The sequence below is a fragment of the Pyxicephalus adspersus genome, chromosome 6 (genome assembly GCF_032062135.1).
Source record: "Pyxicephalus adspersus chromosome 6, UCB_Pads_2.0, whole genome shotgun sequence".
Taxonomy (NCBI): domain Eukaryota; kingdom Metazoa; phylum Chordata; class Amphibia; order Anura; family Pyxicephalidae; genus Pyxicephalus; species Pyxicephalus adspersus.
Window position 1 is genome coordinate 38838597 of NC_092863.1, and position 27346 is coordinate 38865942.

Genomic DNA, 27346 nt, shown 5'->3' on the forward strand with positions numbered 1-27346 from the left:
TTTGGTAGTTGTTTTTATGTACAGGTCCTCAGTCCTCTTAATTTGGAGTTGGCATATTATGCTAGAGATGCTCTTGCCAAAGCTATGTATGGAAGATCCTTTAACTGGCTCGTTAACAAAATCAATGGATCACTTGCAAATAAGGTAATGCATGTGAACTAAGTATTTGTTTAATGTGTGTGTTTATTATTAAGAATCAGCCAGGCAAAGAAAAAAAAAACAATTACAGGTTGACAATCAAAAATCCGACAACCTCCGGACCTGAGGTGTGGTGGATTGTCGAAAATTCCAGATTTTTTTTTATACTCACCTCTACACACAGGCCAGCCTTCCTCTCGCAGGGACGTCTCAACGTGTATTTAGTGTAGTAGGGGGAAATATCTGTTTTATAGAAATAGTTATTTTCAAATTTTTAAATGGATTTGTGTTGGTAAACATCCATTCATTGTACTACACTGTATAGTGAGTACAGTTGGGAGTCACCATTCAAACCCAGTTATACCAGCAATCCCTAAAGTCTGCTACTGTGTGTGTCAGAGAAAGATGAGCAGTGGTCTAGTGGGGACAGATGGCCAGGTGCTGTCTATGGAAAAGGAGAACTATGACAAGGAAAGAGGCGCTCAGGAGCAGTGTAACTGGTGGGCCAGAGGAGCAATTGAGAGGGAAGAAGGCCAGAAAAGAAGTCTAGGGAAAGAGGTGGCCAGGGGCTTAATAGAAACCAAGAATTGATCTCCCAACACCCCTGAACTAACAAGCCTATTTATATAGGCTTGCTAAGGACAGCTCCTTCATAAGTATAAATAACTCTCTGCCCAAAGGTCTAGAGCAGGGGTGCCAAACTTAAATACACAGTTGGCCAAAATGAAAATTGTGGACAAAGTCGCTGACTAACCTTAATATTTATTGAAAAAATATCTATAATTGATAAAGGTCACCAATGAATGTCAACGGAGGAGGGGGGCGCTTGTGGGTCCTGATTGATGTGCCAGCAGAGCATTCTGGGATTTGTAGTATTAGCAGGCCAGCTCTAGTAGACATTTGGCATTTTCTCGCATGCCAAATATAATTACAGTGCCAGCCAGATTTGGGCTGCGGGCCCGAGTTTGACACCCCTGGTCTAGAGAATAGTAAACTGCACACTCATCAATGGCCGGCTGCATGTATGGCACTTAATAATTGCTGCACACCCAAGATTTGTTTTTTTGGTGTTATTATGTCACTCTGATTAATGTTGATTAATAGCAAAGACTGACTTTATTATTAATTTGTACTAACAGGAACCACCAAAGAAAACTGTAATAGGACTTCTAGATATTTATGGCTTTGAAGTATTTGAAACAAACAGGTAAACCTTAACTTTTGGATACTTTTTGGATAATAATTCCAAAGCTGTCCATATATGGCCCTATCCTGCAAGGATAATGAGCTATCTGGAGCATATTCCCCAGAGTCTTTCTGGAGCTTAAGGACAATACAGAGTTAAAATATATTTTATTTCATTACACACTGTCATTGCTGAACAATCTCTAATCCTTTAATTGTCCTCTTAACAGAATATAACAAATTCTATACAACATAGCTTTGCTTGGTCCAAATATTCAGTGATGTACAGGATATACTGGGAGAATGAAAAAATTAAAAACTAAACTATCTGCTTAGACTGCACACCACTTGCTTCCTCTTTCATTTTTAAAGCAAACATATTATACCATACAATTACCAAATTTTCATAGTGAATTTTGTAGCAAAAATTATTGTAAAATATAAAAAAAAATCTCTGCTATGTATTTACAAATCAAAGCATCTGACTTGTTGAGTGAACGGCAGTCTAGAGCAGTGGTCGCCTTTTTCGACCAGTGGACCACTAAATTTACTGGTTTTGGACCGCGCATGGAGTGGGGAACCAGGTATCACTCAAAGGGGAAGAAACTTCAGACACAACCTGCCTACTTTCCTGAGCCTGCGTTTGTTATGGGGGACATGGTCTGTGGCTCTGGTTTCTGCGCCCTCCCAGCGGTGTCCTTCTCCTGTAAGGCGCACCAGCCAGAGCCACGGACCACCAAAACTTTCTCATGGACCACCAAAATTTTCTCACAGACCACTGGTTGGCAACCGTTGGTCTAGAGTATACATTCCTGGAAAAAAATGAAATGTAGTGAGTGAAAAGAGTGGGCCAGGGGAGGTCAGGCTGTTCAAGATAAGGCCTGGATGATGCTGGATTTCCTCTAATCAGAAAATCAGGCAGAAAATTAAGCAAATTCAGAACAAGAGAGAAGCCTGTACAACGAAGGGCTAGTTTGCGTTAATAGATCTTGCAAGCTTTCTCAACAGTTTTACTGCTCAAAAACCATTTGCAAAATATTGTTAACATTGAATAATTGGTCTGTTTTTTTTTTTTAAAGCGCTTGCCTGTGATAGTAGTACTGATGTGTAATTTTTATCAAACTGTTATAGTATAAAAAAAAGATAAAAAACCCACACCACCTACAGTATGGCAAAGGTTTGCAAATTCCTAAAAAAAATCCTAGCAGTTGTCACCTTTTACCTCACCCTGGACTAAGTCTAAAGGTAAGGCTGGAGTTCAGCTTTAACATTCAAGATCACAGCACACCATTCTATACTTCTAGCAAACATTTACAACATTTAAAACAGAAATCTAGAATTCTTTCATGTGTCTGTTCCTGACTCTAACTAAAACTAAAAAAACAATATGTTTCAGATAAACCTAGAATTCAGCCTAACATAATTATTTTTTAATCTTGGTTTTGGGCAAAGCTATTTTAGATGGTTGTTTTTTTCATTTATAAATAGGTAAGCATGTGTTTCTTCTTCTTTTGTAGCTTTGAACAGTTTTGTATTAATTATTGTAATGAAAAACTTCAGCAACTCTTCATTTCTATGACACTTAAAGCAGAACAAGAAGAATATGAGACTGAGGGAATTGAGGTAATAAAAAATGATTTACGTATTTATATAAAACATGTCTGCTGGAGGTATAAACCTAATTTCAGAGACCTGGTATATCTATCTCTTATCATTTTTCTTATTTATTTTCTGCAGATTTATGATTTCTCTTAAAACATACTTTTATAATATGTTGTGTGCCCTACATACTATTGGTTCAGCTCGATCATGACATTATTCAATGAACAGGCACACTTTTTCTAGTTGTAAATACAAAATGGAATAATGTTTTTAATATGGAATATTTGTTAAAAGGATTTGCTATTGGTAAGTGTGAGAAAGCAGCCTCATGTGACAAGTGATAAATACAAAAATGTGTAAGTGACCTTGTTAATTGTCTGAAATTTGCTGAAAGGTGTTTGAATCTTTTTACCCTTTTGTTTCAATTGCTCTTAAAACATTGACTCCTTCTGCCACCTAGTGGTCAATCATCAAAAGTGCACAGCTCTGTCAATAGGAAATAATATTTGTAAACAAATATGGATGAATTTAGAGCAAATTAACAGGGTAATCATTTCTAAATACAATGCTTTGTGTATCTTGTGTATATTCATGTTTATATTGTTAAATGTGATTGCTTTATACAGATCACATCATAGTGCACCAGGGTTTTTCAGAATATTTCAGGTCTTGCAGAATATTATGTTGGTTACCATTTAGTAACATTTGTTCATTTTTGATGTCCCTACGCACTGATTTCATCCCTACAGTGGTATGGATTTGCCAGCATGTCGCAGTAACATCCACAACCTCAAAGCACTAGCTCATTTGCTGCCCAAGATACCATGATATGAAAGATCGTCCTCTGCCAGCACTTATGAGTCCATTGGAGTAAAAGTTTCTACCAGGGGTCATAACAATTTCCACAGCTGCTCTGCTGTGGGGAAAAACACTAAGAATTTATCTCAGAACCTTTCTGTCAGCAAAATAACCAAAAACCCTGGAAACAGTTAGGTGGAACAATTTTTAGACTTTAGTCAGTCTTTAAATTCAGTGTGTGTTAAAATCCCTTTGGTTGCTGCAGAAAAGCAGTTTGTTAATTTTTAAATCCGCTAGCAAAGTTACTGATCCAGCAGGCCACACTGCTCAGAACATTTTGCTAAAGCTCTGAATCCTAGAGGATGACATTTGCTTATTCTGTCTTAAAATTTGTAACTTTCCATGTGGTTTAGTTTTGTTACTTGTAGTCCTTTCCTTGCTGCTGTCTGCCATGTCTGAGCACTGCGAGATTAGAAGTATATGCATTGATCAACCTCACCTGATGATTGACATAGCACTAACCCTGCAATACCCACCCAGCCCGTCAATCACTACAAAGTATTTAGTCAGGCCAGATGCTCTTTGCCCCTGCTAGTGTTTAGTTTCTGACCTACTGTGGGTGCATCTACTTGTGTTTTGGACATCTACTTGTGTTTTGGAGATGTCACAAGCGGGAAGGTGGACCCTACATGTCACCCGCTCTATTGGCAGAGATTTCTACAGGGTGCAGAGTCTAAGACACCAGCCTCTGGTGTGATGTACTTTAGGAGGTAGTGCCCAGGTTGCAGCTCCCCGTACACACAGGGGCTGGTAACTGCTGATTGGATAGGACCAAAGCATAATACAGGAGCAAAAGGGTAGTCAGGTAAGCCAAGGTCAGGGTATGCAGCAATAGGGGAGATCATGTGATGAATTCAGACCATGTGACCTGCAGGTACCCAAACCCACCACCAGAGGGGGTGCTGGAGAAGAGGCGGTTCAGTTGCACATATATTTAATCTGTAGGTAAACCACTGTACAAAGTTATGCTTTTAGTAATGGGAGGTTGGGGTTGGGGGCATTAATATTATAAAATGTTTCTTTACAATACTATTATATTAATATAAACCCACAATATTGTATTTTTTCTTGGTCAGTGGGAGCCGGTCCAGTATTTTGACAACAAGATCATTTGTGATTTTATTGAAGAAAAACACAAAGGAATAATTGCTATAATGGTAAATAATCATTTTCATGTTACCTGTTTTAGTAGAATTTTTTTTTTACAAAGTTAATATATGAAGTACATTTCAAGCTATGTGCTTTCATTTTATAGTAAATAATGTGTAGGCTGGTAATGCTCCCCTTTTTCTAAAAGGTCAAGAAACATGATCATCATGCTGGTCCCATGGCTTCTGTACATTCAGACAAATCAGTATATAGATCAGGAACTCTGACTTCACTCTTTTATTTACATACTTGTACTAGGTCAGTGTTTGAAGAAATCCTGGAGCAAAAAAATGGTCAGGTAGCTAGCTTTCTTGGAAGAGGTTCAGTAGTAGTAGCTCCCATACAACTCTTAGCATAACTTTCCTTTAACAAATTAAAGAATATAAAAATCATTATTTCTTAATGTATTTAATGTGAGTTAATTAGGGCTTTTGGGAGTAAATAGGGGGTTTCAGGTGGAGTCATTTTACATTTGACAATCCAAGTGTTTCATTGCATGTTAGGTTTGGTTTAAAGCTCAACTCCATTTCCTAGTCCTAAAATTCCTATACAGAATATTTTTAATTTATTAAATTGAACATACCTAGCTACACACACAATCGAACAGACAAATTCTTATAGCAAACAAGTTGATAAGTTATTACAAACAATAGATAGAAGCACAGTGGAGCACAGAATACCTGTTTCATGGTCATAGAGTTCTTTCACATGGCACTGCAGCTCATTTCCTCTCATCTCTAGATTCAGCTGGTGGGTCATGTGTGTGCATGTGACACCCAAAGTAGGAAGAACAATAGATACCAGATTGCATTTCCCAGCTTCCCTGCATTACAATAGAAACCATATGTCTACATGAGGAGGTGGGACCTGCAGGAAGAGGGTGGTGAGCAAATGTAAGACCTCAAACTACAAGACACTTGAGGTTCAGTTCCAAAGGTAATTATACGAATAATGTACATCAACATGATTGGTTTGAGAGTTTGCTTTGTTTAATTTTGGGTTTAACTGGGACTTATATTCGAGTATATTTCATGCAGTCATATGACAAAACCAGTTCCTAACCTTTGGTCAGTCCTCCTTGCTTTATAGAACAATGCTCGTGTTAGGGGATTGTGAACACATATATAAAACTGTTCCTCCACACGCAGACTCTTTGCAAAGCAGCATATATTTCTATAACTCCTGGCATAGTAAATTTCCATTCACTAACTTCTTTTGTAGCTTTTCTGTGACATAACACAACCGAGATGCCAAAAAAGTTAGTAACGAAAAATGCTCACTTATTAAATAAGGATTTATGTTACATTGTTTTCTGTATGAATATTTAAGTTTATTCTCCTATTTATTTGCATATATGTTTTACCTAAAGGGAAAAAAAATGTTCCTGTATAAAATGTTCTTGAATTTAGGGATATTTCAGGCAATACAATACAATACACCCTTAATTTTAAGATTTCTAAGACCCACATCAGTTCTACTCCTACATAGAAAGGCAAGTCTTTATCTGTTATAGATTCAACTGAAATTGGCATAATATCTTTTCTTCTTTTTGTCATTCTTCCACCAAAGGATGAAGAGTGCTTGCGGCCTGGTGAAGCCACAGACCTCAGTTTTTTAGCAAAGCTGGAAGATAAGGTTGGGGACCATCCTCATTTTTTAACGTAAGTGTTCAACGTTGAGCTTTCCAAGCTTAAATATATATATATATATATATATATATATATATATTTATATATATTGTACATTACGACATGGTCCCTCTGTACTTCAAAAGAGTTCAGGGAGTTTGGCTTGGAAACCTGCGGTGGCCATTTTTTTGTCAAATTATGACATATAAAATTTGGGATAGGAAGAAAGGGTCTGGGTGGGCCTTCCTATCCCATGGCTGTACAGCCCAGCATTTCAGACTGACCAGACAGGTATGTCCGGGGCTGTCAGGCTGTAGGTGTATCAGTCTGAGCGTAAGGAGCAGAGCTGAAGGTAACAGGACTGGGCTGCCCTGCATGTTGTTTGGAACAAAGCTTTTCAAGCTGCAACACTTGCTGTGAGTACCAGATCCAATCCTGCTGTAGCCACTTGCGTGAAGGGATTTTATATGTTGGCCATCTGGGACTTTTGCTAAAGTAAGCCATTTTGGATGCTGTTTTGAGTTATACTTGTCCCACAATAAATAGACTTTGTAAACATACTACAGTGTCCTGTGACATGCTAATCCCCTAAATTCACTATACATATATATATATATATATATATATATATATATATATATATTTATATATATACATTTACAAAGTAACAATATACACTATAAATAAAATATAAAGAAGGACCAGATAACCTAAAATGACACAAGAACGCATAAGCAATGTCAGGAAGACCTTTAGGACACTTCTTATGCATGAATAAACACATCTATGGCTCTATTTATAAAACAGTGAATCAAACATTCCCTCAAACAACCCCGTGTGTGAATCTTCCAGGGGAGTGAATGTCAGATTTTCTGTTTTATGAAATGGAGCCCTATGTGTTTCATATTAAGATAGCAAATGTTTATTTTTTGAGTATATGTTTGCTAAAATCCAAAGTATTATTGCATAAATTGCAATCATTCTTGTGGCTACCCACCTCCCATATTGATTACATAATTGTGCCTAGATGGTAGGATAGTGATTATCTAATATTTGGTTATTTTATTATTTATTTAGGCAGAACAGGATTCCCTTTTGCATATCATCTACTGTGTTTTTTACAGCCGCAAGCTTGCAGACCCTGGAGCAAGGAAGTCTATTGACTGGGTAGACTTCCAACTTCTCCACTATGCAGGGGAAGTCACATACTGTACTGTAGGTAAGTAAGTATTTTTATAGTCAGCTTAAAATTAAACTTTCCTTTTTTTGCAACAGAGATAGTTATTACTATAAAAATCAATTTATTTTCAAAAAACACAGAAAGTGATTTCAATCTTTGTCCACTAATGGTTTTATAGTAGTGGTGTCACAAACACAGCTCCCTGATTGTATTTCAGTTTTGTAGCTCTGACATGACATTATTATTTACTTGTTTAGGTTTTTTGGAGAAAAATAATGACCTCTTGTACAGGAACCTAAAAGAGGTAAGTGTTATATGGTCTTTTTATTTTTGACTTGTTTGTGATTTATAAATGATCTTGTCAGTCAACCCACAGAGTGATACTTCAGTTTTGGAATCATTTACTATATTCCTTTATACTCTCAACACATTTTTCAATCCTCCAGGTAATGCTCACTATTTGGTAGTATGATCCTTCAAAGGGATTACCAGTGATGAGCCTTTGAAGGCAGAAGTTGGGTCAGTGACTGCATAATAAACCAGCCTGAGGACTGCGGAAACCCTAGGCTTCTTAATAGTTTAAACATAAAACAAAAGGTGCCTGGTTTATGTTATCAGCAGCAATTCGGATACATTTTTGTCACTATAGATATTTTTTTTCACAAAAGTTGAATGGTTAAAATACGTTTAACTGACTTGTTTTTTCTATTAAAAAATGGTCTGTCTGTAAAACCTGAATCACATAATGGTCCTTTATGCTGTGCATAATATTTTTGTGACTGTTACATGAATGTTTTATTTTTAGAGTAACAAAATAATTTTTTTAATTTAATATCAACTCATAATTTACTTTTACGTGATAGAGTTTGTAAATTACTACCTGCCTGGTATTTTAGGTGGTTATCAAATCCAAAAATTATATCCTAAGGGATTGTTTTTATGAAGCAGAACTGGACAACAGAAAGCGCCCTGAGACTGTAAGTGAATGAAAATACCCAACCATCTGTATTTATTCATTATAACACATTAAAGATGATTTTAGGGGAATGTGTTTTTTGTGAAATATTGCTTCTCTCCCGCTCCTATATAATTGTAATAAATTTACATTTTCCACTTTTTCTGTAACCAAAACAATTCATTCTACTTACATCCAGAACATAAAAGTTTTACTTCTATTATGTGACTTGCAGGCAACATGCCAGTCTACTGTTTTTTTGCATATGTGTTATGCTAAAATCCTAAGTAAATTTGTAAGCATAAAATACAAATATCAAAACATCAAGAATTTATTCAGTATCCACTTATAATTTGAAGCAAGTACTTGGTTGGTCCAACACATACAATACAAAGGCTGGGTTTAAAAACATAATCAGTTATGTGTGTTGTGTAAATACACGCTTACTTTTTTAATGGGGAAGGGTTCTAAAGCCGCATACACACGTGCAATAATAGTTGTTGGAAAGGATCTTTCACGATCCTTTCTAACTACTAATATTGCACGATGCATGAACAAGTGCTGTACATGCAGCACAGTTCTGCTTTATGGAGAGGGGAGGGGGAGAACGACAGAGTGGCACCCTGCTGCGTGCTCTCCTCCTTCCCTTGCATTATGATCGTTAGTCGTCCGTCGTCCCTGGATCCGCCAGGACGGTCGTTCAGACAATGGACGACTGGCGCTGTACACACGCCAGATTCTCGTCCGATATCAGCCCTGAGCTGATTATCAGGCGAGAACCGTTGGATGTGTGTATGTAGCTTAACCCTAAGGCACTGTGAGTGCACAGTGAAGTATGTAATTATTGATGTCAACAGCAAAGTGTTAGAATCTATGGGAGATGCTCATTTCACTAAATTAGTGCAAATATTAAATATATTTAACACAGTCAGTATCCAGTAGCGATATATCCAATTTAAAATACTGCAATAAGACTAAAAAAGTCTAAACTAGACTAAAACTAAAATAGATGGCTTCAAATTGAGTTGCTGGCTCATGTGAGTTTTTGCATTGTACACACTCTCATTACTCAGTGTCCAATATACTTGAATACGCCTGTAAATTTGTAAACAAATAGATAAACTTTTTTGCTCTTTTACATTAGGCTACACTTTGTTTATAAACTTTATTATACACTGGAAATATCTGTTTCTTTGTCAATGTTTACAGGTAACCACTCAATTTAAAAATAGCTTGTCAAGCCTCATAGACATTTTGATGTCCAAGGAACCAGCTTACATTAGATGCATTAAACCAAATAATGAAAAACAGCCAGGTAAGGGGAGTATTTTATATTTCAAACATTTTTATTGGTTTTTCAAAGGGTTTTTTACAACATATTTGGGGTAAAAATTAAGATAGTCACATAACAACAAAAAATTCCAACAGTCAAAGAGTTGAATTTATATAAATTCATGCATCATATAAAATCCAGATTATAATAACAGTGACTTTTTTGTTTTCAAGAAAATTAAAATAAGTTTCTAACTAAATATTGCATCACATCAGTAATCCATTATTATGACATACAATTTGTCTTTATAAATGCAAAATAAACAACTTTTACATTACTTCCTGTTAGAGGTTTTAATTTTTCCTTCAAATGCTTTTGTTCCTACAACTTCTATGTATTGGATAATGGTTGTTACAAGTTTCAACTCTACATTTTATTCAGTGACTATATAACCTAAGTTTAGATATGGAGTTAAAGGAGAGTATTTAAAATAAATTAATGATTGTTGTTTATTCAATAAAGCAGTGCAATGTGCAGCAATTGGTTACTACAGCCAAATGAGCTTCAGATATCTGATGTATGATAAACAAAATAATAATTGTTTTTAGGTATTACAAATTACTACATAATCATTACAATGCTGCTCTAAGTATTTAACTAAATGCCTAAATGATTGCATTTGGTAGTTTAAAAAGCCAGTAAAACCAAAGCATAGTGGTGCAAAAATACATTTTTGATATATTTTTTTCTTGTTAATATAACTGTGGCAATAAACATTATATTATAACAAGATACTATGGGCTAAAAGGTATCCATTTTTCACATTCCGGACAGCTGGAAGGTATGTGTACATCACATTTGTCAGTTAGAGCTTGCCAGTGTGTTGTTTACTATAGATATAATTTTATGTGTCAACCAATGCATTGTTTTGTTGACATTGGTTTAATGTTGTGTTTGTATTTTTCCAACTAAATAATTTTTTTAAATCTTCATTTTTCTTTTTTTTATTGGTAAAACACTATATAAATGTTGACCGAAGGAAAATTTGACGATGTGGTGGTTCGTCACCAAGTGAAATACCTCGGTTTAATGGAGTATTTAAGGGTCAGAAGAGCAGGATTTGCTTATCGCAGAAAGTATGAACATTTCCTACAGAGGTAATTATCTACACCAAAAACTAAATTAAACTAAACATATCAGACAGATAACAAACAAAATGAAGGTCAGATTGGAATAATGAAAATAATAGTTTATTACCCCATAATAGATATGGATTTATTTTTCTGATGTCTATATAATGATTTTTTAATTCTTTAACCCATCTAGATTTCTAAATGTACTTATTCTATCACATAATCTTTACCTACTCTATTTGTTCTTCTTATTCTCAGTTTAGTTTGCTCAGTGTAGTACCAACCCAACTGAATAGATTAATATAAACTATATCTCCAGACATGGCCCACTTACCTGGATACAACATGTCTGGATTCTAGGTTGGTCCTTATGTTATATATTTTTTGTAAATTTAAAGCAAAATGTACAACAATTGAATAGTTTGTAGCATCTGTGGTGAGATTTAGACCACAGAGATTTACAATCACCATGCTTGATCTATTGTCCCAGTAGGTAAACAATTCCTTTTTTATTATTATTATACAGTATTTATATAGCGCCATCACATTACACAGCGCTGTACAAAGTCCATAGTCGTGTCACTAACTGTCCCTCAAAGGAGCTCACAATCTAATGTCCCTACTATAGTCATATGTCATTAATGTCGTCTAAGGTTAATTTAGGGGGAGAAGCCATTTAACCTAACTGCATGTTTTTTTTGGGATGTGGGAGGAAACCGGAGAACCCGGAGGAAACCCACACAGACACGGGGAGAACCTGCAAACTCCATGCAGATAGTGTCTTGGCTGGGACTTGAACCTAGGACCTAGTGCTGCAAAGGCCAGCGTGCTAAACCCTGGGCCACCCTGAGCTATCCCAAAAACTTTAATTCAAGATACCAAATGTAATGATAGAACCAAAATATTACAAAAATCATATGTTTTACAGTTTCCAGAAACCAGTGTTTTTTTTCAATTCTGGTTATTTTAGCAAATAATATACTGTATACAGTGGAGGTCTATTTCTAAATGTTTTCACAGAAGAGTCGGAGAGCTTTCATTCACAATTCAAACACGAGAACTATGTGTAAAAACCAAATATAAATTGGCTGCCTTAGTGTTATCTTTACAAAGTTTTCAGAAATTACAGAATTCCTGGGCTTTTGTTCTATTCATTCTATTTCACTACCTGAAAATAAAGATGCAAAATTCACAATACCAACAAGAAGGGGAAAAAAGAGCAGGTTTAAGGTAAAAGAAGCAGGAAATACATTGCAGGCAACATATTTGTGATGGAAGAATCAGGGAAAATCCATTTTTTTAAGAATCTTGAGTGTTATTTTATCATCACACACATCTTTATCAATTCTCATCTACCTTCTATGTAAACTTTATAGTTTTATCAGACAATGGTGTTTATTTACTAAAACGTTTAGGTTGTTTACTTAGCAAAATAAATTAGCACTCTGCAAAATTACTAAGTGAGGTAAAGCACTATTGACTTTACTCATTGAATTATGTTACTAGCCAGCTCCAACGTTTACAGTATATGTGAAACAAGAATCCCTGTTGTATTGTAAAAGTTTGGTAGAAGTACAAAAGGGTTCATTATATGGAAGGTTAATTGAATAATAACAAATAGTTATACCCCTCCAGTATGTCATATGTTTTAAAAATGTACAATATTTGGATTTATTCACATACAATGATTTTGTTCTGCAACCTAAGTGCAGTTGCAGTTCTCTACATATATAGAAATGATATGATATATTGAAATGAATCAATTTAGCTACTACACATATGAAAATATTGGCCCAATATATTATTTTTTTTGTTCTTGGGTTTTGATTTTATTCACCATTTTCACTGTTTAAATATTTGCAAACAACAATACTTCCTACCTATTTCTGTGTGTATAGGTATAAATCCCTGTGTCCAGATACTTGGCCTAATTGGACTGGACCTGCCCGTGAAGGTGTTGAGAGATTAGTGAAGTACATTGGCTATCAACCCAATGAGTACAAACTTGGAAGGTGAGGTATAAGTATACATGTATCTTTAATTTTACAATTCTTTAATTTTCAAGATATTTTTTAAATATTAAGCAACATTTCTTTTATAAAGAATTGGCCAAGACAAACTTTTTTTTACACTTTATAGTTTTAAATATGTTGAATTGTCAGGACTATTTTTTTTTTTACCTGTGACAACAAATCATTCCTAATATTAACAACTAACAGAATTTTTAAAACACTGACAGACAGTAAAATAAAGATGACTCACTGAAGCCAGGTTATTCAGCATTCAGTAAACTAAAACCAAATCCTAACTATAATAAATAAAATGTGAAAGGTTTTACCATTTATAAAGGCTAATATACTCTGTTGTGGATTTCAATATAGATGAATTATTTGTATAAATACTTTTTCACAACATGGTACACAGTGAACATTTGAATTTACATTCATTACTCTTACTGTATTTTCATTTCAGAAGCAAGCTGTTTATACGTTTTCCTCGCACCTTATTTGCCACTGTGGATGCATTTGAACAGAAAAAGCATCAGCTGGGTAATTTAAACTGCAATTGTGAATACAGAATGTTCACAGTAAAGCTCTCCAAGGCTGGAAAGTTGGGTGATCCAGAAAACTTGGAATGGATTTCCTAAAAGTAATTTGTATTTGTTGGTAAATGTTTTTAATCCTGGACCAGATCCATTCCAGGTTTGCTGGATCACCCAGCTTCACTGGTGGAAGTGTATCCTCTCCAGCCTTGGAGAGCTTTAATAAATCAGGCCCCTTGTATGAGAGACTGGATAGTAAAATCTTTTACTGCAACCTTTTGGAGAAAGGCCGTATTGCTTTTATAAAGCCAGGCAATTCCAAAAGCCAAGACGGTTAATACACCTAAAACATTAGTTTTTGATAATACTGTATGTCCTCATTATAATACTGCTTCTCAAGTCTTCATGTCTAAATGACTAATTAAACGTCACTTTATAAATAGTTAAATATGTTTGATCAAATCAATATCCATTTACTGTGACAACTTTAAGAATGTATACAGTGTTGTTGTCAGTGTCTGCATTATACCTAAGTCCCATAAGTATTTTCATGTGTATTGTTTATGTATCTTTTCTCTAATTTTAGTTTCAAAAATCCAAGCCAAATACAAAGGGTGTTTAGGAAAAAGAGCTTTCCTGAAAAAGAAAAAAGCAGGTACAGTGACTCATGGATTTTTATTTCCTTACTCCACTGAAATGCTGTAGTAGGAGTACATGTAACAAGGAGAAAGGTTTATTTCCCTATTTCCATTTGCTAAAGTTGAAAGTTGGGTAACACAGGATCTTGGAAAAAATTGATCCTAAATTATTACTAATACCTCCTATCCTCCTTATAATTAAGGTAATTACTTTAAAGTAAAGGTGCGTACACACTTCCAATTTTTATCGTTCAAAACGAACGACGAACGATCGATTGGGCAAAAAATCGTTCGTAAAAAAGTAACCAACGACGCCGACGAACGAGGAAAGTCGTTGGAAACGAACGACCGGACCGGCGGATCGGATTGGACGACGATCGTTGAACATCGTTCGTGTGTACGGTCGTTCGTTGATCGTCCATGGGCTGAGCATGCGTAATGAACGAACGTTCGTTCACTTTCCTGTCATGCACATAGTTCCTCTATCGCTCAAACGATCGTATCTATTGTGTGTACAATATCTACGAATGATCGTGTCGTTATCTCTATGTGCAGGATCGGTGCTATACGATCGTTCGTAGATATCGTGCAGGATCGTTCGTCGTTCGTTTTCCAACGATAATAATTGGAAGTGTGTACGTAGCTTAAGGAAGTGGTAATCCCAGATATATGTTTTTTTTTAGAATCTATCATTTCTAACATGACGTTTAACACTACACCTTTTGTATGTAAGAAGACTTGTGTGTAAAAGTGTTAAAAGTAAAAAACAGAGAGGGGCAATCTATTTAAAGATCATAATGATTTTTTTTTGGATTGTACTTGAATAGTAAGAACATGATTTTCCAGATAATATAGTCAATAATATATTTTGTAATTTAATGATCAGTTCTATGTAATTGTGCCTGTTGCCTTCAGTCAAAGTTTTACATTAATGATCAAAGAGCCGTACAAATTTATTTAATAAAGAGTTCTTCATAATTCTTTAGTGTAACACCTAATACCTTGAAAACAGAAAATAGAACTGTTTGTTCTGTTGCAAAAGTAACGTGTATTAGTTACAGAGCAATGTATGTAATGTAATGTAAATCATATGTGCGCCTTTAAAAAAAGATGCCAACACATATGGTAACCCATACCAATCCATCAGAAAATAATACAAATTTTGCTTTTCTTGGTTAATACAATACAATGTTTTTGCAATAGCTTTTTAACACCTAAAGCCACGTACACACTTCCAATTAAAGCTTTTGAAAAGGATCTTTCACGATCCTTTCCAATGACTAAGGACTGCAAGAAGCATGAACAAGGGCTGTACATACAGCACTATTCTGCTCTATGTAGAGGGGAGGGGGAGAACGGCGGAGCAGCACTCCTCTGGGTGCTCTCCCCCTTCCCTTGCATTACGATTGTTTGTCGTTCATTTTCCTTGGATCCGTCAAACCGGTCGTTTGGATGATGAACGACGTGTGTTGTACAGACTTCAGATTCTCGTCGGATATCGGCCCTGCGCCGATTATCAGGCGAGAACCATTGGAAGTAGGTATGTAGCTTAAGGAACACCAATGTATGCAGTCTAACAACTTTGTCATAGTCCAGCATTAAATAATTTTAAATTTATTTTTCCACATTTAGGGTGCCTTGAATTTGAGGCTGATGTTACTGGAATGTTTTGGCATTTCCTGGTAGCTTGATGTGCTAGGAACTTGAAGCACTACCAGGGGGTGTTGAAACTTGCTGGTTACAGCAGCCCAGGATTTGGGTCACCTATATTGCTGAAGAATGCATATAACAGGTATGTGCGGGTATCAGTCAGTGGCTACATTGTAATTACTGGAGACTGTCAGTAACATTTGGGTACTTTAAAAATGAGAATTTATAATGGGAATGTTTCAATAGTTTCATTTTCATCAAGTAAAACCAAAGGCCCCAAATTTGGGTAATAATGTTGACCTGTAACAACTAATATCTGTTACTAATATCTGTTTAAATAAACACGTTTTGTTGTGCATGATACTGTATATGTATTCTGCTAACTGTGCACCTTAATATTTTTAAAGCTATCAAGCTGGAGTCATGCTGGAGAGGTGTTTTAGCCCGTAGGGCAGCCAGGAAACGGGCATGGGCAGCTCAAACTATCAGGAAGTAAGAAGATTAAATTATATAGGCTATTGTATGTATTTTATTTTTTATACCAGGGGCCCCCAAACTTTTTAACCAAGGGACCAGTTCACTATTCATCACACTGATTGAGGTCAATACTGTAGGAATAAAAAAATCCTTAACAAGGGAGGTCATTTGAAGTATAAATTAAAAGAGAAATATATTAGTAATCAGTGAGAGTAAATATTGCCCCTAAAACAGTGATCAGTGATCAAAATGCCCCCACATCTAGTAAAATATGCAGATGAAGGTGTTGTCAGTGAGAGTCAAAAACAGCCCTACTTTGGGGATCAGTTAGAGTTGTAATTCCATGTCATGACCGTGTTCATTGGTGAGAGTAACAAAAATTTCCCAATGTCAGTGCACAGTGGGAGTACAAATAGTCCATATATCAGTGGTCATTAGTTGTCACAGATCCCTGCAGGTCCAGGTCAACTGTGCCTCCTTCTTGCTCACCCTCCTTGCAGTCCCCTGCTGCCAGCACCATCTCTGCCTCTGGATCCAATGCTCTGCGTGCTTCCTGTTCCACGTCAGGTGTTTCTCTGTCAACTGATTAGAGAACCACGGTATTCCGCAGACGCACTCCCTCTGCTGGCAAAAATCTGAAGAACACCTGAAGATTAGCTCAGCAACAACACCCCCTCTGCTGGTGGGATTGATGTCTGTGGCTCACATGGTCCATAACCTGACATGTCTAGGGTAATTAAGATGAAGCCATGGCCGCTATGTCCACACCAATTACCACCCCTCTTTTTAACCGTACCCCCTTAACAAAATAGCATGACACTGATTGTTGGTAAAATTGGCCATAGCAGCCCCTTTATTTGACAATAACACATTCTTTTAAATAACAAAGACCTTATTACGTAACCACAACCAAACATTTTAGTCTTCCAAACAGGGGAGGGGGGCTCCCCCCCCTTTTTAGTCCATGAACGCCCCCACTCCAACCTCTTCTTCTCCAATCATCTCCGCTGCACTTCCCGGCCCCCAGCCGTCCGTACACCGACTCGGGGACAAGTAGCGGGTTCTACCTCCACAACTTAGCCCCCACAACAACCAAGTGTCGTGCAAGGCAATCCCATAACCGAAATACCTGTACCCTTATGGGTCCCAACCCCCGTATATTCCCCCTTTTGAACCCAAATTTTCATGGACTTATGCTAATAACACGCCTCACTGCTGCTATGACAAAGACTTCTGCATCCCCATCATTAGGGAGGGAGAGTGGGATGCTCTCTTTCTTCTTGAAAAAACTGCTGTCTCCCCCCTCCCACTCCCCCCTTTTATACCCTTTCTCCCACCAATCCAAGCCCTCCATTTTCCCGCACTTTTCCTTTATTTATTTATTTTTTTATTTAACACCTGTCCCTGTCTTTCCTTCCCCCCTGTCATGAGGCCCTTTGCCGATTTGGCTTCAGGTCTACTTTCCCAGGAAGTGACCTGGCAACAGGAAGTTTCCTGAACAAGGAGTTTCTTTGGCTCTGCTTCCAGGTTCCTGCTGTTTGTTTCTACTGTTCCAGGTTCTCTGTGTACTGACCCCGGCTTGTTTCCTGACTACTCCGGTTCGCTGCCTGCCCTGACCTTTTGGCTTGTCTGACAAGTCTCTTGGATTCCCCTTTTGCACTACGTTTGGTTCTTGCTTGTTAGCAGTCATCTGCCTTGGCGGGCACGGGGGCCGCAACCTGGCAGTATCTTGCCGCACAACATCCTCACCTCTAGAGGCTCTGGAGAAGACCAAGCTACTGCTTAGATCCTGTGCCCCTGTGCCCCAGAGGCTCTGGAGAAGACCAAGCTACTGCTTAGATCCTGTGCCCCGTGCACGTCTCCACCCACAGGGTAGGTGACACAGTGGGTCCACCACTCGACCCTGAGAAGCCGTGACAGTAGTGTTAGTAGTGTTGGTGTTCGCATTTGGGTTGTCCTTATATTCGACCCGAATAAGGCCGTCAAATTTGGATAGACTGGACCTGAAAAACACAGGATTCGACTTTGCAAATTCGTGTGTAAAAAAATGTGTTAAAAATAGAGGCTTTAATGTTAAAGTAATTTATTGAATGTGTGTGATTTGTGTAACTAACTTTTATTTTTTTACAGGTTATCCCACAATGACAGGATGATTCCCACGGCTGCACAGCTGTAGGAATCCTGTCAGTGTGGGACCCCTGGGCACTGGAGGTTAAATGAGGACAAGTCTCCCCATTCATCACCTCTAGTGGTCTGTGCTCAAGCGTCATCAGGATTTTCCTTTCCCCAGCCAATCACAGAGCACTAGAGGCGAATGAATGGGGAGACTTGTCCCCACTTAGCCTCTAGTCCCCAGGGATCCTGTGTTCTTGGATAGGGAATCTCTATCCAAAACACATACTATAGTTACGCTAGGGCTGCAAAAGTAATCAGGGGAGCGGAGCTGTCAGCTCTGCTTCCCGATTGCTCTTGCAGTTCTACACAGTCCCGAAAAATAACCCGAATTTTCCCCCCATTTACTTTAATGGTAATCGAATTAGAAGTTCGATCACCCGAACAATATCCCCCTATTCGATCGAATAGCTGTCGAATTGAATATTGAGGTATTCGACCAACACTAGTCATTAGGATTAATATATGTCACAGTGTCATTGAGAGGTAAAATGTCCCTATTTTAATGGACAGTGGTAGTACAAAATGCCTCAATGCTTGTGGTCAGTGGGAGTAAAAAATGACCTGATGGCAATGAGACTAAATTATACCCACCTCACTATCACAATTCCTTGGGTGTAAATAAAAATCCCTTTTATGTCAGTGGTAATAAAAAATTAGTTTCTTTGCAGTTGGGGGCAAAAGTGTGTTCCTATAAAAGTAGGAGTACAAATACCCCTATTTTGGTGGTCAGGACGATAAAGAAGCTGATCATTCTGCCTGTTACATAACTGGGTTCTCAAATGCTTTGCTTACCATCCTCCAGCATACACTGCCATTAAGTATACAGCAGCTCCCTCCCTCTAGCTTGCAGTTAGAAAGCTTTGCATACAATAGTGTGTAGTGTATGCAGTTTTCCACATTTAAAGACCTTCCAAGCATAGATGTGTATGGCAGATCAACCTGTTGATATGACAGGAAATGCTCCCAGTTTCTAAAGAGATATTTTGTGTGATTATATTTTATGCAGCATGGGGTGGTCTATCTAAGTCCTAACTATTGCATATATGGATATAATTTCTTTTTTTCATGATTTAGGTTTATTGCTGGATTTATCAACCGCAATCAGTCTCCTAATGATGTAAATAAGGACTTCCTCCGCCTAATGTATTACAACTACCTCTGCAGACTAAAAGACTATGTGCCTAAAAATGTTTTAGACAAGAGTTGGTTGTCTCCCCCATCAGCTATGGAAAAGGTATAGTTCATTCATAAATAAAATAAATCACACAATTTCTTAAAAAAACATTCAAGATTTCCTGAAGCATAACTGATTGGTTGGGTGAGAGGAGAGGATAGGGAAAGTTGGTTAGTTGGGGAGACAGGATGAAGCTTCAATGTGGGCACACAATGCAAGCTTGATTTTAGAGAGCAGTGCAAACAGAAAAAAATGCAATGCTAGTGTGTATTGAGGCTTGGGCTGCAAAAAACAGTTGGTAAGTATTATGATGCTTTTGTGTTAGTGTAATAATACGATTAGTAAGATTTATAGTAGAACTTTCATTTTCTTTGGTGTTAGCTGTCATTCTGAAATGTAGCTAATATTTGAAAATACGAAACTTACACACATCAACAGACTTTTAGCAAGCAAATTATTATTATTAATATTATTATTAAACAGGATTTATATAGCGCCAACATATTACGCAGCGCTGTACATTAAATAGGGATTGCAAATGACAGACTAATACAGACAGTGATACAGGAGGAGAGGACCCTGCCCCGAAGAGCTTACAATCTAGTTAGTTACAAATATTGAAGCAAAGTGAATTGCCTGTCAGTTTTCAGGGTCTATGTGACAAATGTGTATATGTGAACCTTGCAGCTTGCAGATTTAGGAGTAGGAAACATAAAAATTACTTCCTAAGTCTGTCTTGAATCTTTCTCACTGTTAGATTTAAGCATTACCTGGTTGTTTTACACAGCTGATAAAAGTCCATTATTCTGTCTTTCAGGTTTCAGAAAAGCTTCATAAGATGTGTATAAGATTATTGGTGAGAAAATACTGCAGGTCAATTACTCCACAGAAATCTGAGCTGGTAAAACTTTTTTTTTATTCAAGGAGCTTTGGAATATTAGATTTCAATAGCATTTAAAGTGAAATAAATATTTTCTTCTATACGTTAAGATGAAGCAGAAACTTGTGGCCAGTGACCTCTTCCGAGGAAAAAAGGAGGGATATCCACAAAGTGTCATCCAACCCTTCGAAGAAACAAGGCTAAGTGAGTGGGAAACCTGTATCAGGGTAACACAAAGCGAAGTGACCTCTCATTTGTATACCAGACACCCTTTGATATCACACAGATGCATGTTTTGCAGAACAGTGCCAAGAAATTCATTTTTGTCATCGTGTTCGATCAGGGTGGCCACTATCTGCTATACAGCAGCAACTTTTTGTGACTTTGCAACAAGTTTACTTATTTACCCACAAGTATAAATAGACACAGTGAGGTGATAGCTATATTGTAAATACATTACAAACAACTTTTAATCTCTGGAAAACAGCAACAGAAGATAGGGTACAAATTGAAAATCTATCGGTGCCACAGACTGTACATTTCATAGCTCATAGTGACTAGCTACTTCTGAAATCCATTAAAAGTTTTTGTTGCCAATATCTCTACATGTTGTGCCCCCTGAAATCTATTTTGATGAATACTAACATATACAGTATAGTAAAATTGATTCTTAGAATTATGCAAAACTTTAATATTTATGACACATCAGAATTTAAAATCAAAAGTATGAATAATTATTTGGTATAATTTACATAAATTCAAGCTTAAGTAACATATTATATGTGTAAAGTGTTTAAAGTTCAAAATCCTGACTGTTGAAAATAGGTTCAAACATGAAAGCTGAGTAGCTGGAAATAATTGTATTATTATAAGTGTATTCCCAGCCTAAACTATTTTATTTAGATTTGAATTGGAAGGGCATTTTATTTAATGAAGATTTTTTTGGTACCTGATTTTTTTTTCTCCTCTTTTGTCCCACAACAGTATTACCAGAGATAAAATGAGGGAATATCTGATACAGGAACACAGACAGGAATAAACATCTAATATGGCTACTTGCCTTTCCCTACTCTCCAAAAAAAGCATTATTCCCACTGTTTGAGTTGCCAAAATAAATGTACCTTAGTTCCAACTGAATCCCTGATAGCAGTAAAACTTTATGGGGATTTTACCCTCTCCCCCTATCCCAAACTAAGAAAAAAAGGCTGTGATAAACATTAGCCATTCACAGAGATGCTAAAAGCAGTTACCCAGCTCCCTTGTCATCACCCAAATAGCTGTCTGTATCTCTTTCTGTCTAGAACTAGAATTGTCATCACGGATGTTCTTTGTTGCATGTCACTGCCGACCATTTGCTAGGCTTCAATGTTTTTGCATCTTTCACAATCAATGTCATGAATCACAATCATTTATGCAGGGTCCCCTGTGTGAATAGGACATGTCATTCTGCATATCCCTTGTCTAAACTACTCTAGATAGTGGTGTTTTTAGAGACAACTAATGATACTGCGTCAGGGAGATTTGGAGGAGGTTGGGGAGATTTGGAGGAAAAGATCTCAAGCCCAGAGATTAGTGTTAAAGTTATAACTTAATCTCCTCAAATTTGCCTTCCCTGGTTCCTTTTTCCTTTCCTCAGCAAAATCCTAATAGGATCTTTGAAATAAACCTAATTTCAAAGGTTTCAAACCCTGGTCCAACATGCTAGTCTTTGTATCTTACTGAAAACATCACAACACCCTGCAACAGTATACCTCGCAAGAGACTGAGCTCTGATACAAGCCATGAGCTGTCTCTTTAGAAGAATGAGGCAAATACCAAATTCCTTGCTGAATGTGGTCAAAGTTTAGAGCTGACATTTTATTTTTAGTAGTTTCCCTTACTTACTTGAAGCAAGCGTGCAAAGAACAAATTGTATAGCCGAACACCTGAACTGCATACTCTTTCTGTGACTTTGATTAGGAAAATATTAAAGACAGATTATCAGAACACCAAACAGGCAAGTTGCATTTTTAGAGAAATGTTAAAAATGGTGGCTTATATATTCTAGTATCAGTATAGTAGGTCTGATTTAAAGAACTAACACCCAAAAAATGAAAGAGGATGGCTAAGAACAGTAAGGTCAGGGAGAAAAAGGCTAGATGATACTGGACACATGCTATTAGTTTACTTGGTGTAACACCGTATTTGTAATCATTTAATTGTATGTGATATTATACTGTGTTCGATTATTAGGTGAGCAAGATCTCAATCCAAAACTGCTGATGGCCATGTGTTATGACAAGGTTAAGGTAAGAAGCCTACTATTACACAAAGATTATATAGCAGTGTCTTACTTTTAGCTTTGTTTCTAACACTGTTTCAGTAAACTGTTTCAGAGTAAATTGGGACTAGGATAATGGCTTAAATACTAGCTAAATGACAGGAACATGACATAATTGGCTCTGTGTTTACAAACTAAGACACTGTGGCAAAGTAAATTAACAAAAAGCAATTTATCAAAATGTTCCCATTGATTGGTTAGTGTGGGTTTCTGAAAGTTTGCATTTTTTTGGTTAGTTTTTTCTTCCTTATTTATTAAGCCCGTGTGATAATTTTTAAAACAATGTATGTGGGATATAAAAAGAAAATCAAATTTGTCTACTACATGCTGTAGACCATCTAATATTTCTAGTTCACAAAGAAGGCCAACAATGTTGAATATAGACCTTTGCATTGATAGAAACTGATGACAATTGCTATGTTCTTGCCCACATGATCAGTATGGTATCCCAGCAATCAAGTACGATAGACATGGATTTAAGGCTCGACATCGTCAGCTCCTGTTGACACAAACTAAACTGTATGTGACTGAGCAAGTCAAAATCAAGCAGAAGGTTGAATACGCAAACATAAACGGTAATAATAATAATATTATTAATAGTAATGATTGTTTACAAATAGAAAACAAACAGGCAAGGGATTTTTGTTCACAGCAGTTATTTCCCTAATAGACAGCAAGAATATTTCCTCCCTCAAACACTTTATTAAAATAGGTATTAGGGTAGAAATGGTAGGTCAATTTCGTAAGACAAAAATGCTTATTGGTAAAGTGTAGGCTAACCTGTTACAGTTTGTGATGGTTTCTAGATGAGCAGAAGATTGATCATTCAGCCTGGGATGTTTAAGCAGAATTTGTATGAGAATTAAACAGAAACAGAAAATACATGTTGCTTTAGGATTCACTGTTCTCCCAGGCCCGTATTTGCCAGGTGTTCTACCTGACTTATTTCCATGACTTCAGTCTCTGCTGAAGACAGCCGGTCCTCTGGTTCCACCTCCCTATACCTGCTCTAAACAATAGACATCCTGGTTGTAATAGCACTGAGTAAATGTTCCCTGGCAAATCATTACTAACAAGTTTGTACACAAATAACATGGCATTTTGACAAAATTAACACGAGTGCTTGTCTACATAACACATGCCTTACAGCAAAAAGAAATGTTATGGTTACTCCTAACACTGTTAAAACGCAGAAAAAGACAAAATATTTTTGTAGATTTGGATGGGGTGGGAAAAATGTGAAAATCCTTCCAGTTTTTTGCTGCTGAGGTTCTGATAAGGAGCTCTACCCTCACTTCCTGATAACCCAGCAACTGGGACAAAGAAGAAAAATTACACTGTATGTTTTTTATTTTTGTCTATCTGAACTCACCCTTCATTTTCTCCCTGGCAAAATATTGTAAACTGAAGTATCAGTAAAATCCATGAAGTGGTTCTAAACCCTTCTTCATCCTATCTAAACTAGTCCTGTCCAAAGTTTAGGCTCAATATACATATATGTCTCTTTAGACTACTAAAAAAGAACATTGGCTAACTAAAAATAATGTACTGTAATGAACATTGTCATCATAGACATCATGTATATGGTTATATTTATTTATTTATTGCATTTTAGAAATTTCTGTCAGTGACATGAGTGATGGATTCCTAATCATTCATGTATCTCCAGAAGACAACAAGCAGAAGGTAAGAACAAATGAAGTCTCAAAATATACTTGAAATGAAACCTTCAGGTGCTTTTTAGAATCTGTGACACTCACTGATGCCTCTACTGAAGTCACTAAAATATTGGATTGTCTTGTTGGATTGCAAGAATAAATTGAAGGAACCAACCACGATGTGTGACAGAAGGATGAATGTCTTTAGTGGTGCAGCACAAATTGTTGATACCCATTTTTGAGCACATAAATAATTTTGTGCCAAATTGAACAGTAGTCAGATTATATACTCTGCATGGCCAAGTTAAATTGCATGACTTTTTCTAATAACAGCCACATCATGCAATAGTTTGTCTTGGAAAACAAGTGTCTTTGATAGACAAAACTTCTTCATTCATATTTCAATCTTTTAAACAACGTCCATCTTTACTCTCATATTTATGGGAAGCATAGTAAGTCCTTTCATATGTTTTCTTACAGGTCTTATTAGTATTAGCAGTTGCCTTTTTTCATTGCAGGGAGATGTTGTATTACAGTGTGAACATATCTTTGAAGTTGTCACTAAGCTGTGCATGCTGGCTTCTAAACAAGATGCAATCAGGATACGCCATGGATGGTAAAGCATGAATTAAATTGGTTTTTATTATCTACCATATATTTTACCTTCACAAACCCGACTTGTACGGACAGCCCCTGGTATTCTGCATTGTGGAGTAATTTGTCAGTACATGTTTTTTTTTCTAGCATTACATTTCAGTTCCAAGACAGGAAAGGAGCTATTGATTTCACATCAGGAAATGAGCTGCAAGTGTACAAAGCCAAGACTGGACATTTGACAGTGGTAAGCTATTCTTGAAAAGATTATTGGTAGCTGCTAGTCATGTGTTAGGAAACATATTGAAAAATACATGAATGATTGCTGTAGGATGACATATTTCTTCAAACTGAAAACAGCATGATGATATTCTGGAGTTTGAGCATTTTAAATTAATAAGGCTGCACAGCATTACTTTTTTGGGAAAGAGTTTGCAAAGTCTGGTAAAGTTTTTGTTTATATAGTAAACTTATCATTTTGATGGGACCCACATAGGGAGTGGTTTAAGTTACTTGTAATAACTGTAACATGTTGAGGCTTAGTCCCCCACAACAGCTAAAACTGGTCCATGTGTTTCAATGGCAGTACAGGTTGACAATTGAAAATCCCCCCATCGTTAATCCAGGTCCTTCAGTTTCCTGGCATAAATTTCAAATCGCATGTTCAATACAGGGACTGCAATACACTGTTTGGCCGCTAATGTTTTTCTGGTGCTGTTCTGTAGAAACTGCTTTTAGGTCTTGCTTGCTAAACTAAATACACAATGAGACGCCCTTGTTGCCTGCTCCCTGGAACTGTGCCAGATGTCCGTGGTGCTATGAGAGGAAGGCTGTCCTGTGTGTGGAGCTAAGTATAACAAAAAAATCCCGAATTTTAAAAAATCCAGGGCACCTCAGTTCCAGAGGTTGCCGGATTTTTGAATGACAACCTGTAATTAATTGCCATCAGGGAATGTTTGAATGAATGTCTGATTCTCTGTTTTATTATTAGAGCCCCAGGTGTTTCTTTACTGAAGATTTACAGACTTGTAGATTTCAAGGTAAAAACATCAATGGTTAAGATACTACTGGCCAATGTTCATTAAATGGGTGAATAAAAGATTGCACTCATTTATGAATTTCCCCTAATTTTAGCCAAGTAGGAAATTACTCACTAGTAATCTTTATCAAAAAGGTATCACACTGCTAACCATAAAATGATAATGAAATGGCCAGCAAAGGACAAATACTAAAGACATACACAAGAAAAGATCTAAATTCCACTTGATAATATCTTGCACAATACGTTCAAAGATAATAAAGGATAATATGTTCAATATGCTCAAAATATGCTATAAAATGTGATGTACCCAGGTTATCTCACTGAGGACTGTATGCCAAAAATACGTTGATTTTTTCCTCTCTGTTCAGATGTCTCCCAGATTAAAATCCTAATCAAAAAATTCTGGACCAATAAATGAATACATCCATCAAATACAGCTATACAATTACACAACAAGTTAAAATACCTTTGTGGCACTGTGATGTGCAACCTTTTTCTGCAACGATTGGATGATCACAAACTGTGTGAATCCTTGGTGAAGATCAGTTGTTTGAGTTGCCAGTGTTACAACAGAAACAGTACGTAATAACTACCCATCAGTAATATTTGGATACAGCAAGATGTCTTGTTCACATGCCCAAGGTACTTCTGTAAACTCATCAAATGCTATATTATCCACAAAATGTTTCAGTCTTGTTTCTTGTCATTTACTGTTTTTCAAATAGCTGATTATTGTAGGACTGCAATACCAGACTTTTGGTGCTGTAAATTTGTTGCTCTTTTCATCCAAAAGAAAAAAAATAAAAATAATTCTGTGAATTATACTGGGACTCAAAATATTTTGTGAAAAATTCTGAAATTCTTTACAGAACAACCACTGTGCATTAATTCCTGTTTGCAAATTTATTATTGTCAATAAATTATTTGTACACAATGCTTATAAAATAAGGAACTGTATTCTATTAAAAATGTTTAAATCCTTCAGGTAAATTTATGTATTCCTTGTGTGTAAATGGATTGGTAAATATACTTTGTGTTTTTGTGTCTTGCAACAAGTTTGATTTTCCTGTCCGTATATATCCAAATACAAGGCAC

General features: G+C 36.6%; 1 protein-coding gene across 1 annotated transcript in view; it reads left to right on the forward strand.

Annotated features, from left to right (window-relative positions):
• The window catches only part of MYO1H (myosin IH), a 43336-nt gene extending 16184 nt beyond the window's left edge, over positions 1-27152 (forward strand). Inside the window, exons 10-32 of the mRNA XM_072413905.1 lie at positions 25-144; positions 1278-1345; positions 2841-2946; positions 4860-4940; positions 6502-6593; positions 7685-7779; positions 7998-8044; positions 8637-8717; positions 9905-10010; positions 11008-11125; positions 13000-13113; positions 13574-13650; positions 14230-14298; positions 16339-16423; positions 19658-19817; positions 20575-20658; positions 20748-20841; positions 22870-22925; positions 23397-23532; positions 24573-24643; positions 25134-25231; positions 25360-25456; positions 26620-27152. Of these exons, the coding sequence (XP_072270006.1) occupies positions 25-144; positions 1278-1345; positions 2841-2946; positions 4860-4940; positions 6502-6593; positions 7685-7779; positions 7998-8044; positions 8637-8717; positions 9905-10010; positions 11008-11125; positions 13000-13113; positions 13574-13650; positions 14230-14298; positions 16339-16423; positions 19658-19817; positions 20575-20658; positions 20748-20841; positions 22870-22925; positions 23397-23532; positions 24573-24643; positions 25134-25231; positions 25360-25456; positions 26620-26643 (2079 nt within the window). The 3' untranslated portion in view covers positions 26644-27152. The remainder of the gene's footprint in view (positions 1-24; positions 145-1277; positions 1346-2840; positions 2947-4859; positions 4941-6501; positions 6594-7684; positions 7780-7997; positions 8045-8636; positions 8718-9904; positions 10011-11007; positions 11126-12999; positions 13114-13573; positions 13651-14229; positions 14299-16338; positions 16424-19657; positions 19818-20574; positions 20659-20747; positions 20842-22869; positions 22926-23396; positions 23533-24572; positions 24644-25133; positions 25232-25359; positions 25457-26619) is intronic.
• Positions 27153-27346: the final 194 nt, after the last annotated feature.